Here is a 14,228-nt window from a genome sequence, read left to right as displayed (position 1 = left end):
TATTTTTATCGAGAAATGTTTGACTTAAGTGTCAAGGGTTGTAACAGTACATCGAGGTATACTACAGTATGAAGTGTGACATTTATCATACCGTGTACATCTGCTGAACAAAACTGACATAAGAGAGTGTGTGTTTGAGTTAAAGGTGCAGACGAGAGCAGCCTGGCTGTGCACCTACAGTATATATTAATTATTAATAATCTTGGGGTGTTATTTTAAAAGCTCACAGCTGATGCTATTATTTCATTTAGTAGTTCATTTAACATGCTGTAGTGCTGCTAAGATGGAAACTAATACCAGGCACACACTACACAAGAATCGAGGCTTATATCGGGCCCGATTCCCGCCTCCTGATGATCGTCAGCAAAGCTCAGATTCTTAGATGCTTCTACAGATTCTACTGTGGCGTGACGTATGTTAAGAGTAGTTCTGGCCGCACCGATTTCAAATTGGGAAAGAACGATAGCCGATTGAGAACCGAGCTGACTGAAGAAGGAAGGACAACCACCGTCGTCATGGCGGCCGTGGCTAATGCATGAGCTAATGCAAAACGTGAAGCATAAAGTCGAGGACCAACTTGTTGGTTTGTGGATACAACACGAGTGTTTATTCAACATGTCTCCATGACTTCATCCATTATTTTTTTATTTTTTCTTTGTGAATTGTTTGATTTATCATCGCTAATTCTTCCTGCTCTTCGTCCGCCATGTTTGTTTACACTAAAGTCACGTTTGATTGCGAGAAATTTTGCGAGATTTCCAGTTTTGAGAGTCAGACTTACTGCCTTTTTACTAACATGTTTTGCACTATAGAAAAGTTACTATCTATCTATCTATCTATCTAGACTCTGTTACGATTTGCCAGCCTTAACATGCTTCAGTTATATAGCATGTTATATTTACATTATTTTTTTTATCAGGTTTATAATTCTGTTCTCATTCCTTTAAGGGTCAATTTCATTTCATTGAATTACACAAAGACTATCAGATATACATCTCTCCATAACCAGTGTGTTCATCTTTCTGTTAGCAGGAAACTAGTTCACTGCTGGCTGTGTTAACCGCAATATATATTACACATAGAAATGAACACTTGAGGCAAATAGTTCAGGCAGTTTATGAGTGCAACAATCATCATATTCATTCCACATAAGGCAAGGTGTCGTATGTTTTGTTTTTTTTAAAGCAAAGCGGCCGAGTACCATTTATTCATTGTACCTGATAATAATAATAATAAAAACATAATAATAGTGTAATACTTTATACTGTGATATTTTCTGAATATCATAGTGTGAAAATCTCATATCGTTCTAACACTAGTAGTCTATGAAAAGACTTTTAGGTTGCATCAAAAAACGTGTCTATTTGGGCATTAATGAAGTGACTTGACGTGCCGTGAATCAAATGAATACAACCATTTTATGAGTAAAACACTGTTATTTAATCAAGCTATTTTAACGTTCAATCAGTGTGTTCATATAACATATAATCATAGTCATGTTTGGCTCCACCTGAAAAAACTCATCTTTAATTATCAAAGAGTGTCTAACAAACCTCTGCAGACTGACGTTAATCTATAGAAGAAACCTAAAGGAGAAATAAAGATGTAAAGAAGTCCTTAAAGGAAACGGCATCAAAAAATTTTTTTTGAGGAATGTGAAGAAGTGATTTTGTCCCTATAGGAGGATGACGTGCCGTGTCAGGGTCAAGGTCATAGTTTAGCCAACAGCGTGTCAGACTACAGAATAGAGTAGAAGCAATATGTGATCATGTAACGTTAGATTTCCTGTAGGAAAAGAGAAAAAGCCTGTTGCTGTCCTTGGTGCTTCGTGTCTGTCGGTACCACGGACAGCTCCCTCCTCTTCCTCCACAGGTGAGCGTGTCTCTGTTCGGTGTGCACAGCCGAGCAAACAGGCCTTTTTTCATTCTTTTGCACAATACAGTGTGGCTACATTCAAACAAGAGACGCATTTGCCTCACATGCTCTTTTTCCCACCGTTCCTCCCTCTATATCCACACCCTCCCCCCCTTTTTTTGTCTCTCCCTTGTTTTACAGGCTAAAGGCGGCTGTGTTAGGGAGCTCGGATAATTGGGGGAAACTCATTCAGCCTTTTCCCTACAAAAGGTCTGCAATACCCAGGTTAACCCACGGCTACCTGGAGGATGAATCACACCTGGTATCATGGGCGTAGTTTAGATAGGAAAACACTAAGTATATATGATAACTGAGAGGTGGAGACTTCTTCTAATGGTTCTATCAACATAATATTTTAGGATGCCAAAAAAATAGGAGACATTACAAAGAAAGAAAGAAAGACATGCATGAAGCTCATGTTGGTGGTTTGATACCTGCTATGTGTCCTTGAGCAAGACAAGGACACCTTCTGAGAAAGCAAATTGGCCCTATGTATGTGACATAAATGCAAAGATATATGCCAAATTAATGTAATGTAAATGTCTTTTTGATCCCTTTTACATGGAAAACAGATCATTAAATTGACTTGTCATTAATAAAGATAGATAGATAGATAGCAAAAACGAGGCTGCTGGTAAAGAAAGAAAGAAAGAAAGAAAGAGGCGTGCATGAGGCTCAGGTGTTGGCCATTATTTGTAAAGTTGGTGGTTTGATACCAGTTTCTCCTGTCTAGGTGCCCTTGAGCAAGACAAGGACACTTTTTGAGACAGGAAATTGCTCCCATGTGTGATAAAAAACTGCAAAAATATCTGCCAAATGAATGTAATGTAAAAAAAAATGTAATGCATTTTCATTTTTGTACCTTTTATCTGAAAAACTGATCATTAATTTGAAGGATAGATAGATAGATAGATAATTAATTAAAAGCCAACAGTTGTGTTGTTTATCTGCTCCTCTCTAAATGACTCAGACGACCTGTAATTGTGTCATATGTGGCAGACCGCTTCCTAAACCTCATATCATTGAAATGAATCATGCATGAAGCTCATGTGTTTGTAAAGTTGGTGGTTTGATACCAGCTTCTCCTGTCTATACCTTTGAGCAAGACAAAGACACTTTTTCAGCAAGAACTTGCTCTGCTATGTGTGGCAAAAAATGCAATAATATCTGCCAAATGAAAGTAATGTAAAACAAAATGTAATGCATTTCTTTGTTGATCCCTTTTATCTGGAAAACGTATCATTAATTTGACTTGTCATTAATAACAATAGATAGATAGATAGATAGATAGGGTATTGCGTAATTGCAATAACAAAACAAGGCTGTTGAGAAAGAAAGAAAGAAAGAAAAGAGGCGTGCATGAAGCTCAGGTGTTGGCCATTATTTGTAAACTTGGTGGTTTGATACCAGTTGCTCCTGTCTATGTGCCCTTGAGCAAGACAAGGACACTTTTTGAGCAAGCAAATTGCTCCCATGTGGCAAAAATATCTGCCAAATGAATGTAATGTAAAACAAAATGTAATGCATTTTTATTTTGATACCTTTGATCTGAGAGATGGATAGATAGATAGATAGATAGATAGATAGATAGATAGATAGATAGATAGATGACGCGCCTGTTAATTCCCGTTGCCAGGAGAGCCAATCAGAACGCAGTTGTTATGGTTACACGTCCACAGCCTCCTGAGCGAACCTGCATCCCAACCAGGACCGAGGATGGATGCATGCATGGAGCTGTTACAGAGGAGGCCAGCTTGGGAAGGTTTCATGTTGGGTCAAGGGTGACTTTATAAAAGGAGAGAAGCTGCAGATGGTTCCACCCAGAGAAGAAGCTCCTCTGATCGGACCTTAAACTAGAAAGTCCACCAAGCTGAAGGTGAGGAAATACCTGTAGAACAGGTGAGGGAGGAGATGCATGTGAATAAAGGGAGTGGGAGTAGCAGAACAAGGACTAATAATACACAACCTGAGAATGGCCTGGTGACAAAAGCACTGCTGCATCCCAGTGAGGCTGCAGAGGAGGGCCTTTTCTTATGCACGGAGCTCTTTACTATTTACAGGGAAATGCGTTGGATGGATTATCTGCAGCTCATCAATAGAGAGAGAGAGAGAGAGAGAGAGCCTGCTGGTCAGCTCACGATCGAATCGCATCTCAATATTTACCAACAGACTCGTTTTGTTAGTTTGCAGTTTAAAGCAAACACGAAGATTCCCGTTAGTGGAGCAGCATGTCTCTTCCACATGTTAATGAGGATTCATTTCAATGACATTAGGTGTGAAATTTGACTCATTTTACACGATTATAGGTCAACAGAGACAACATTTAGAGAGGAGCAGATAAACAACACGACTGTTGGCTTTAAGAGACAATCATTATCTACTACCATCCATGTATCTATCGTTATTAATGACGAGTCGAATTAATCAGTTTGCCAGATAAAAGGGATCAAAATAAAAGTACATTGCATTCATTTTAGCAGATATTTTCTCATTTTTCTGCCACACATAGAGGAGCAAGTTCTTGCTGAAAAAGTGTCCTTGTCTTGCTCAAAGGCATAGACAAGAGAAGCTGGTATCAAACCACCAACTTTACAAACACATGAGCTTCATGCATGATTAATTTCAATGATACAAGGTGTGAAATTTGACTAATTTTACACAATTATAGGTCGTCTGAGACATTTAGAGAGGAGCAGATAAACAACACATCTGTTACCTTTTATCAGATAGATAATTAAAAGCTATCAAAATAAAAATGCATCACATTTTGTTTTACATTACATTAATTTTTGCAGATATTTTTGCCACATGGGAGCAATTTGCTTGCTCAAAAAGTGTCCTTGTGTTGCTCAAAGGGCACACAGACAGGAGAAACTGGTATCAAACCACCAACTTTGCAAATAATGGCCAACACCTGAGCTTCATGCATCTCTGTCTTTCTTTCTTTCTTTCTTTACAACACTGTTAAGAATTTCCCTGTAAAATACCAGTAAAGAACTGGCAGCAGTTACTGTAAAATTAACAAGGTTATACTGTCTGTGTATACTGTTCATCATTTGTTACCTAGATGAATAGACTTAGCAGGTTACAGACATAGGAATAAGCACACTAAATACAATTAAAGGCACTATAAGGCTATAATAGACTTGTTGACACTTTTCCCAAAAATGTCTGTCTATAGCTGAGCACAGAATGTAAACCAGAACAACATGTGAGTGAAGAACAATAAAGCTAATTCACTGATTTTACAATCATGTACAATATGCAAGCTTCACATGTGCAGATCAGGTCCCATAATTAAAAAAAATACTGCATGAAACTGTTACTGATGATACTTTAGACAGCTGATCAGCAGTAAAGTGATGTTTTTTAAGAATGCATTATAGGTCAGTTAAATTTTTTTTGCAGGTTTTCTTTTGTATTAACAGGAAACCACTGTTTTTTTTAGCAATAACAGGTTAATACTGTTGAAATCCTGCTGTCAATTAACAGCAATTGCAGCAGCCTCATCTGCAGCTTCTCTCCCTTTTTATAAAGTCACTCATGAAACCTTCCCAAGCTGGTCTCCTCTGTATAAGCTTCTTGCATGCATGCATCCATCCTCGGTCCTGGTTGTGGGATTCAGGTTCGCTCAGGAGGCTGTGGACGTGTAACCATAACAACTGCGTTCTGATTGGCTCTCCTGGCAACGGGAATTAACAGGCGCGTCATCCAATGTGAGCGCAGGACGAGCAGGACGCACAAACCCTCATGATGATAACCCAGCCAGGCACAGCGATGCGTAAAGTGGCGGCGTTGAGGTGCAGGTGAAGAAGCCTGGAGGAAGAAATGACATGACTGGACCCAAAACAAGAAGCTGAGGGGATGCATTATTAGAAATAAAAAAAAAACCTTTTTGAATAATGAGGTTTTAACAGAGAAAACATGCACATGAGCTGCTGGAGCGGCTGAAAGCTCTCCTCCTCTTCCTCTCTGGATTGTGGATTTGTGACAAGTGCTGCAGGACCGTGCAGGATCAGGATCAGGACTACTACCGTGCACCGAGGAGCTTCTTCCTCTACTTTTTTCGCCTGCACAAAGCGCACCAAAAGCAGCCAAGACGTTGTTCTGCCTCAGTCCGAGCAGCAGCTCAGTCCGTGCAGGGAGGTCTGCTCTCGGCGTCCTGCAGGCCGGAGACGGAGACAGAGGAGACATCATGATGGTCCACTGTGCAGGCTGCGAACGGCCCATCCTGGACCGGTTCCTCCTCAACGTGCTGGACCGAGCCTGGCACGCCAAGTGCGTCCAGTGCTGCGAGTGCAACTGCACCCTCACCGAGAAGTGCTTCTCCAGGGATGGAAAGCTCTATTGCAAAACGGACTTTTTCAGGTAAAACACACACAGAGAGAATCTGGATTTTTTTTTAAAAAATCACAATATGCACCAAAATCAGGGCAATATTTATATGCATATAAATATAGGAATAAATAAAAATAATTTGGCTCACAAAATCAAACCTGAACTTTAAGCAATATTTCTATGGATATAAATATAGAAATAAATACAAAATAATGTGGCCCACAAAATTAAACCTGATTTTAAATTAAAAGTGCAAATAAAGGTTAAAACTATTTATTATCTTGCAGGATGTGTGGATAAAATGGAAGAAGTGTCTATAGGCCTAGAATAAATGTAAAAGCTGAATTTATTCATTTTTAAAATGCAGGATTAATTCATCTCTAAAATGAAATTGTTGCTCTATTGCAAAATGGACTTTTCAGGTAAAACACACAGAAAGAAACAGGATAAATATATCTTTAAAATCACAATATATGCGCCAAGATCAGGGCAATATTTCTATGGATATAAATATAGAAAGAAAAATAATGTGGCCCACAAAATCAAACCTGAACTTAAATTAAAAGTGCAAATAAAGATTAAAACTATTTATCTTGCAGGCTGTGTGGATAAAATAGAAGAAGTGTCTATAGGCCTAGAATAAATGTAAAAGCTGAATTTATTTATTTTAAAATGCAGGATTAATTCATCTCTAAAGGCAAGGCAGCTTTTTTTGTAGAGCACATTTCAACAACAGGGCAATTCAAAGTGCAAAAGAACATTAAGACATAATTAAAACAGTTATAAAAACATTAAAGATTAGAAAATAAAAACAAGTTAAAAATAAAAGCTATAACACACAAGAGTAAATGCTATAGTGCAGTATTATAAGATCATTATCTGGTTTAATAAAAAGCAGCAGCAAACAGAAAATCTAAAATGAAATATCACGTTGGCCTTTTAATACATGCAAGGCCTCTACAATAATAAAACAATATGTAATTGTGCAGCCATGTATGTGCTGAGCATTTTAATCTATTTCCCACATCCAGACAACACTTTGACTATTAACCGGTTCACAATCCCTAAAAAGTGTCTCAGGTAATTGAGTGATAAGTGAAGCTCTTGTTTGTGTGGCGTCGCACTCCTCTTAGCATCATTTTCATTTCTATGTGTCAGTTATTTTCTCCCAAATTGTCTAATGACATGTAAGACACATTAGCCTTTTGTCCGGACTGGCTATTATTGGCCCTGGCCATCATATTAGTGCAGGTCTCCATCAAGCACTGGATTTAAATGTGCAGCCATTAGCAGGGCGAAACAGTAATCACCCTAATATGTCCATTTGTTGTGTAAGTAGAGTTGTGCCCTTTTGCTGGCTGTGTGGTGGTTGGGGGTGGAGGTTTGGCCATGCATGTGAAAGGAAGAGGACTGTGGAGCGATACTGTTGCAAATGGAGAGACAAGCCGACATTAGTGTTAAAACAATGGTGCACAAAAGGAGAGCTTGCTTTCACCCAGAGGCTTAATGCAAAACCCCCACCCCCCTGCAGGTTGTTTGACTTTAGCAAGATCCAAAACCAAATCAGGTCAAAGTACAGCAACGTACAGAGCAACATACAGAGCAACATGCAGAGCAACATGCAGAGCAACATACAGAGCAACATACAGAGCATCATGCAGAGCAAGATACAGAGCAACATACAGAGCAATATACAGAGCAACAATGTAAATGAAAATTGGTTCTCAATTGATTTTACCTGGTTAAAAAAAGGTAAAATAAAATAAAAAATAAAAATATACAGAGCAATATACAGAAAAATATACAGAGCAACATACAGAGCAATATACAGAGCAATATACAGAGCAACAATGTAAATGAGAATTGGTTCTCAATTGATTTTACCTGGTTAAAAAAAGGTAAAATAAAATAATTAAAAAAAATATACAGAGCAATATACAGAGCAATATACAGAGCAATATACAAAGCAATATACAGAGCAATATACAGAGCAATATACAGAGCAATATACAAAGCAATATACAGAGCAATATACAGAGCAATGCAAGAATGGAATTCACTCCCAAATCATATTACACAACAAAATACTATATATGTTTTTTTTTCAAAACACTATAAGAGCATTACTTAAGAAGATACTTTAGTAATTAATAATTATTTTTTGGTGTGTAAGGGTATTATCATGTTAAATGATGATATTTATCTGTTAGATCATGATAGATTCAGTCTATTTTCTTTGTGTTTTTTGTCATTTAAACTGTGTTATTGTTTTATTTACAGTTGCATTGCAACGTGTTATGTTAGAGTGTATGATGAGTAGTGTGAATGTGTATTTTTTGTATTGTCACCATGTAAACTATGTTGACCCTGCAGGAAGAATAGCTGCTGCTATGCAAAAGCTAATGGGGATCTAAATAAACAAACAAATCCTGCAAATCCAGGTAGAGCAAGGCCTCAAAGAGAGACTTAAACATTTGCTTTAACTCCTCATATGTATATAAAAACCATAAATGCATGGCACTCACCTCTTTCCATTATGCAATTACGCACAACCTTTTTTTTTCCAAATTCTGCAGAATTTATTTTTTGGGGGTTTTATTTTTTGTGCATTAAATTGGTGATGAAGTCTCTTCGGTATTTAAGAGGGTGAATATGGATTAAGAGCAGATTTTCACGCTGAAATGCTCCTACTCTGCTTAATCCTGTAATATATCCGCGGCTACAATGTGTTGATTGTCACTAATACGTTTTGCGTGGGGTTATTGTCACATGCACCTCCATCAAAATAATAATGAACATGCGGGGATTTCCAAAGCCTTAAAAAAAAAAAAAAATCTGATTTATTTTAATTATTATTTTATTTCCATTTTAGTCAGTTATATAGAGACAGGTAGACATGCCTTTGTTATTTTATTTTGTTTATTTATTGTGAATGATTATTTATAATTACTTAATACTTATATACCGAATAGGACTGCTTATATTTATTTATTTTTATGTATTTTATTTACTGGAATGGTGAGAAATAAGAAGCATTGTATTATTATTATTATTATTATTATTATTATTATTATTATTATTATTATTATTATGTGCTGGTATTTGTTGGTATATTATTATTTTTTTATGATTAGAATTTGACATGATAATATTGTGTTAAATATTAGTGCTCGAATTATTTATTCCTACCAAACTATTATTATATTTATAACACATTTTATTATATCTGATATGCACATTTATGGACAGAAAATGTCTATTATAAAAAATGATAATTATATGATGTTGCAAAAAAAAAGGCTTTTGTGCAATGCTGTTATTACTGTGTTTTGGCCTTTTAAACTGTTTTAATAAAACAACATAAATGTGACATGCATTTCTGGTTTTACGCAGGCGGTTTGGCACTAAATGCGCGGGCTGTCTGCAGGGAATCTCGCCCAACGACTTGGTGCGTAAAGCTCGCAGCAAGGTTTTCCATCTGAACTGCTTCACCTGCATGGTGTGTAACAAGCAGCTGTCCACTGGAGAGGAGCTCTACGTGATAGACGAGAACAAGTTTGTGTGCAAAGAAGATTATCCGAGCTCCGGAGCCATCAAGGAAGTCAACTTGAACTCAGGTAATCAATGCATTAATGTAATTAATATCTGATAAATAAAATAACAATCTGCCTGTTGGAGGAGGCTTTAAATGTCCAGTATAAGATCCTTTTTTTGTGCAATATTTGCAGCAGTCCGTGGAGAGTATTTCACAACAACCTTGTCAGATGAATGACTCCAATATTTACCTCCACAGGACAATAGCTTTCTAATATTGTACGTCAGGATCCGCTGGGGATGAGCACGTTATAGTGTGGCCGCGTGCGCTATTCATCCTTATAGAAAGCTCACGAGGACAGCAGCCCTTCTTCTATATATATATATGCACGTGTTCATTTACATGCATGTGTGCAATTACTTTAATGGAAAATATTTTGAATTTTTTTTTAGCTTTTCAGGCATCAAATCTGCAAATAACACATTTTGATTTTTTCTTTGTTTATTTTAATTAAGAAAAAATGCATAGTGCAAGTACAAAAATGTCACACAAGTGCCTTTTTTAAATTAGATTTTTTTTACAAGTTTCGGTGAAATATTTGCATATTTTGGATGCATATTTCCAGTATTGCCGCTGTGCATCTCCAGGTTTACAATTAAATGCAAAAATCCCATGCAATTGCTGTTTTTTTTTAGATATTTCAGTGAAATATTCGCAAATGTTGGATGCATAGTGTGCAGTATCGCCGCTGTGCATCTCCAGATCTAAAATAAATGCAAAAAATATCATGCAAGTGCTGTTTTTTTTGACAAATTTCAGTAAGATATAACTAATATTTTGGATGCATATTGCCGCTGTGCATCTCCAGGTGTAAAATAAATGCAAAAAATCTCATGCAAATGCTGTTTTTTTGACAGATTTCTGCAGAAATATTCGCATATTTTGGATGCATATTACCGCTGTGCATCTCCAGACCTAATTAAACCCCCCATCCCTCCTCTTCCTCCGTGACATTTGGGATCGTGACCTTCCTCTTGTTTGTTTCCCCCCTCAGTGTCGTCGTGTACAGATAGGAGTTTATCGCCGGATCTGCAGGACCCAATACAGGACGACATAAAGGAGACGGACAATTCCACGTCCTCTGATAAGGAAACGAACAATATAGAGAACGAGGAGCAGAACTCTGGCACCAAGAGGAGGGGACCCAGGACCACCATCAAGGCCAAGCAGCTGGAAACGTTAAAGGCCGCGTTTGTCGCCACACCGAAACCCACCAGGCACATCCGAGAACAGCTGGCCCAGGAAACAGGACTAAACATGCGGGTCATCCAGGTAAGATCAGCTGGTTAAGGTGCTTTGTGCAGGGAACCATCAGGGGAGGCTCTGCAGACACAGATGATGGGTTATAAATCAGTGATTTCTAATGGAAGGCCTCATCATCTGTTTGGGAAATGTCTAGATATAATGTGCTCTATTAGCAGCATGCAGATCCACATTGATCTCATTCTATATGTGCATGTTTATGTTCTTTTTTGTGTTATATTTGATGTGATTTTCTCAAATAATGATAGAAAAAGACCTTTTAAATGATGCCTTTACACGTGACAAAGACAGACAGTTTGCATAGGTTTTTTTTCAATATTATATTTATTGTTTTTTTTTGTTCATTTTAAAACAACAGTCCCCAATAATAACATTCTCAGTACAAAGAAACTTAATAAACCGTATATTAATATAAAATAAGCCAGTATAGATACAGGAAAAACATATATACAAATATAAGTAAAAATAATATACACAAGTAAAAGAAATACAATTTAAAACAATAAAATAAAATCTATTTATATATACATATATATACTGTATACATATAAACATACATACACATATACGCACACACAGTATATACACATACAAAACACCTATACATATAATCAATTAAAAAAATCCAGTTTGCATAGTTTAATAGTAAAACACATTCATGTGGTAGCAGTGTGTTGCCTTAAAGTGGCAATCTGGAAGATTTTCATTTAAATAAATGTATATATGTATAGGCAAAAGGAGGTAACACAATGCTGATTGATGAAAGTCAATATTTATATATTTGCAGTATTATGAAATGGGCGTCTGGTGACATTCCTGGAAAAAATGCTGTTGTAAACACACACAAAATTAAACTATGCACACAATTGTGCAAACTTCAAGCTCATATATATAAATATAATATTTCTATTCTATTTCTATGCTCATTTATCAACAAAAAGACTCCAGTCTGCTGAACTCAGAGCACAATTTTAATGTTTTTACTCGAATAGAAAGACTAAATCTTCCACTTTAAATGACAGTTTTATATTTGTATTATTATTATTTTATTAAGAGTTTGTTGCTTTAAGATTGTTTTCAAATTTAATGCTGCTAACTCCACTATTTATTTTTTTTAATTCCTATAAAAGTTGTATTCCTATTTGCATCCAATTTCCACGCTCCTGTGTCCATATCTGCAGGCGTTCATTCATTTGTAGCTCTGAAATTAAGATCTAGTAATCCAATTTACTGATGCATGGATATAATAATGTTGTTGTTTTTTCTAAAAGAATATCATTTATTTTGTGCAGACAGCGCTTTATTTCAGTAATCAAACGTGTTGCACAGCCATGAAATTAGTCAACAAAAAAAGAAAAACAAGGTTAGTCTTGTTTTTGCCAAAGGCGAGAGGAAGCCCACATATACAAACATGAGCGTACACTGTTTTGGACCCTTTCCCTGTCTAGTCTTTTCACCCTCACACACACACACACACACACACACACATGCACACACACACACACACACACACACATACACACACACTGAGTGTCTGGGTGCAGACTGTGTCAGGATGATTAGCACCATCTCTGCCAACTGTGATGTGGCTTTTTGTGCACTCGCTGTAATTATCGCTGATTTCACAGATTTACATACCACCCTCCCCTTTCCCACCTCTCTGCTCTTACTCACTTCCAGCCTGTGTTCCCACTGCTTATTAGAGCGGACCACTGCCTCGTCTATATCATACACTGCAGGCTGCTGCTGTGTGTGTGTGAGCTGCATCAACAGAGCTCAATCAAACAGTCAATAAATCAATCAATCAATCAGGGGAGTCCATCCCTACCCTCCCTCCCATCCCCTTCTGAGTGTGTGTGTGTGTGTGTGTGTGTGTGTGTGTTGCTTGGAGCCAAAATGGAGGCTCTGTTTCGTCATCTTCCTCCTCCTCGTTCGCTGCGTGTTAAATACCATTGCTCTCAACACGGGGAGCCCTGTGAGCCACGCTGCTTCTCCAGCATGTGTATGTAATCCCTAAGCAACGCTCTCTCGAGGGGAGCGAGAGCATTTCCATGAAAATGTACCCTACAGTTAGACGATTGTTCTCAATAAGCAGGTGTCGCCTTTGCCGCTGGAGCACATAGAACAGAGCCTAAGTGGTTTTAGGTGTTTGTGTGCGTGCGTCTGTGTGAGTGTGTGTGTGTGTGTGTTTTTGTTAATCTGCAGCACAGTGGGATTTTGCCTCTGGTGTAGCCTGGCTGGGGTGAGCACACATCATTATGCAGCAGTGATGCAAAGGCGAAACAAGACGTGTTATGTGCTTATAATGCCGACATTCTTCCATATGGCGTGTAGTGAAATCCTCCTTTGTTCCTCTTCAAAGACGTCAGTGATAAGGCCTTTTTATACTCTGATTTGTAGCTTCCACTGTTTATTTTAACTTGCACCGAGGTTGTGTGTTGGTTTATATTGCGTTGCTGTTCATCTTTATTTTACAACAGGAGCTTCATGACTGAAAAGTGTGTTTCTTTATAAGTGTCTTATTATAGATAAGACACTTAATTTCAAAAACGGAGCAGCTTTTCTCATTCATTCTGAGTTGGTCTTTAATACTTTGTGCTTTCCAGAGATATATTGTAATATTATATGTATAAAAGAGTGAATTACAGGAACAAAATGCCTCATTGATGTAAACTTACGTAATTCTAATATTGCACTGGAAGGTTTTCATCTTATATTTAGGTTAGAAATGACTTTTTTTCTGTGAAATGTAACTGCTTTTAGTTTAACTTTAACACATTTCAATGCTGAGATTCAAGAGTTTAAACCTCAATTAATGCAAATGTAAATACTGTAAGTACAGTTCAAAATGGTCACAGAGATAAATAATTTGTCGTTTTTGAATGAGAGCTCTTTAAAGGCCTAAATCTATATAAAGAAAAACAGCATTTCAAGTTAATAGCTCTGTAACAGTGAGCATGAAATTGAATAGATGAGTGAAATCACCTAAAAATGATCAGGATCCAAATGAAGTTGATGCATATTAATTTGTTTTCAATCCTGTCAGTTGTGCTTCGTGTATTTAGTGTTTGTGCACGATGCAACAGACTGAATCCTGTAGCGATTAGAGTCTGAATCG

The 14,228-nt window shown here is 37.2% G+C and overlaps 1 protein-coding gene across 2 annotated transcripts in view; it reads left to right on the top strand.

The window, feature by feature from the left end:
• lhx5 (LIM homeobox 5) overlaps positions 1–14,228 on the top strand; it is a 77,766-nt gene that overhangs the window by 52,644 nt on the left and 10,894 nt on the right. The window contains exons 3-6 of one of the 2 annotated variants that reach the window (XM_074617171.1): positions 2,056–2,124; positions 5,641–6,282; positions 9,646–9,869; positions 10,842–11,119. In XM_074617171.1, coding sequence (XP_074473272.1) covers positions 6,110–6,282; positions 9,646–9,869; positions 10,842–11,119 — 675 coding nt within the window. In that variant the 5' untranslated portion in view covers positions 2,056–2,124; positions 5,641–6,109. Of the gene's footprint in view, positions 1–2,055; positions 2,125–3,554; positions 3,791–5,451; positions 6,283–9,645; positions 9,870–10,841; positions 11,120–14,228 lie in introns of those variants that run through there. The other variant, XM_074617172.1, reaches the window with a different exon arrangement.

Source organism: Sebastes fasciatus, chromosome 19 (genome assembly GCF_043250625.1).
Source record: "Sebastes fasciatus isolate fSebFas1 chromosome 19, fSebFas1.pri, whole genome shotgun sequence".
Taxonomy (NCBI): Eukaryota; Metazoa; Chordata; class Actinopteri; order Perciformes; family Sebastidae; genus Sebastes; species Sebastes fasciatus.
This window is presented reverse-complemented; position numbering and strand designations above follow the sequence as displayed.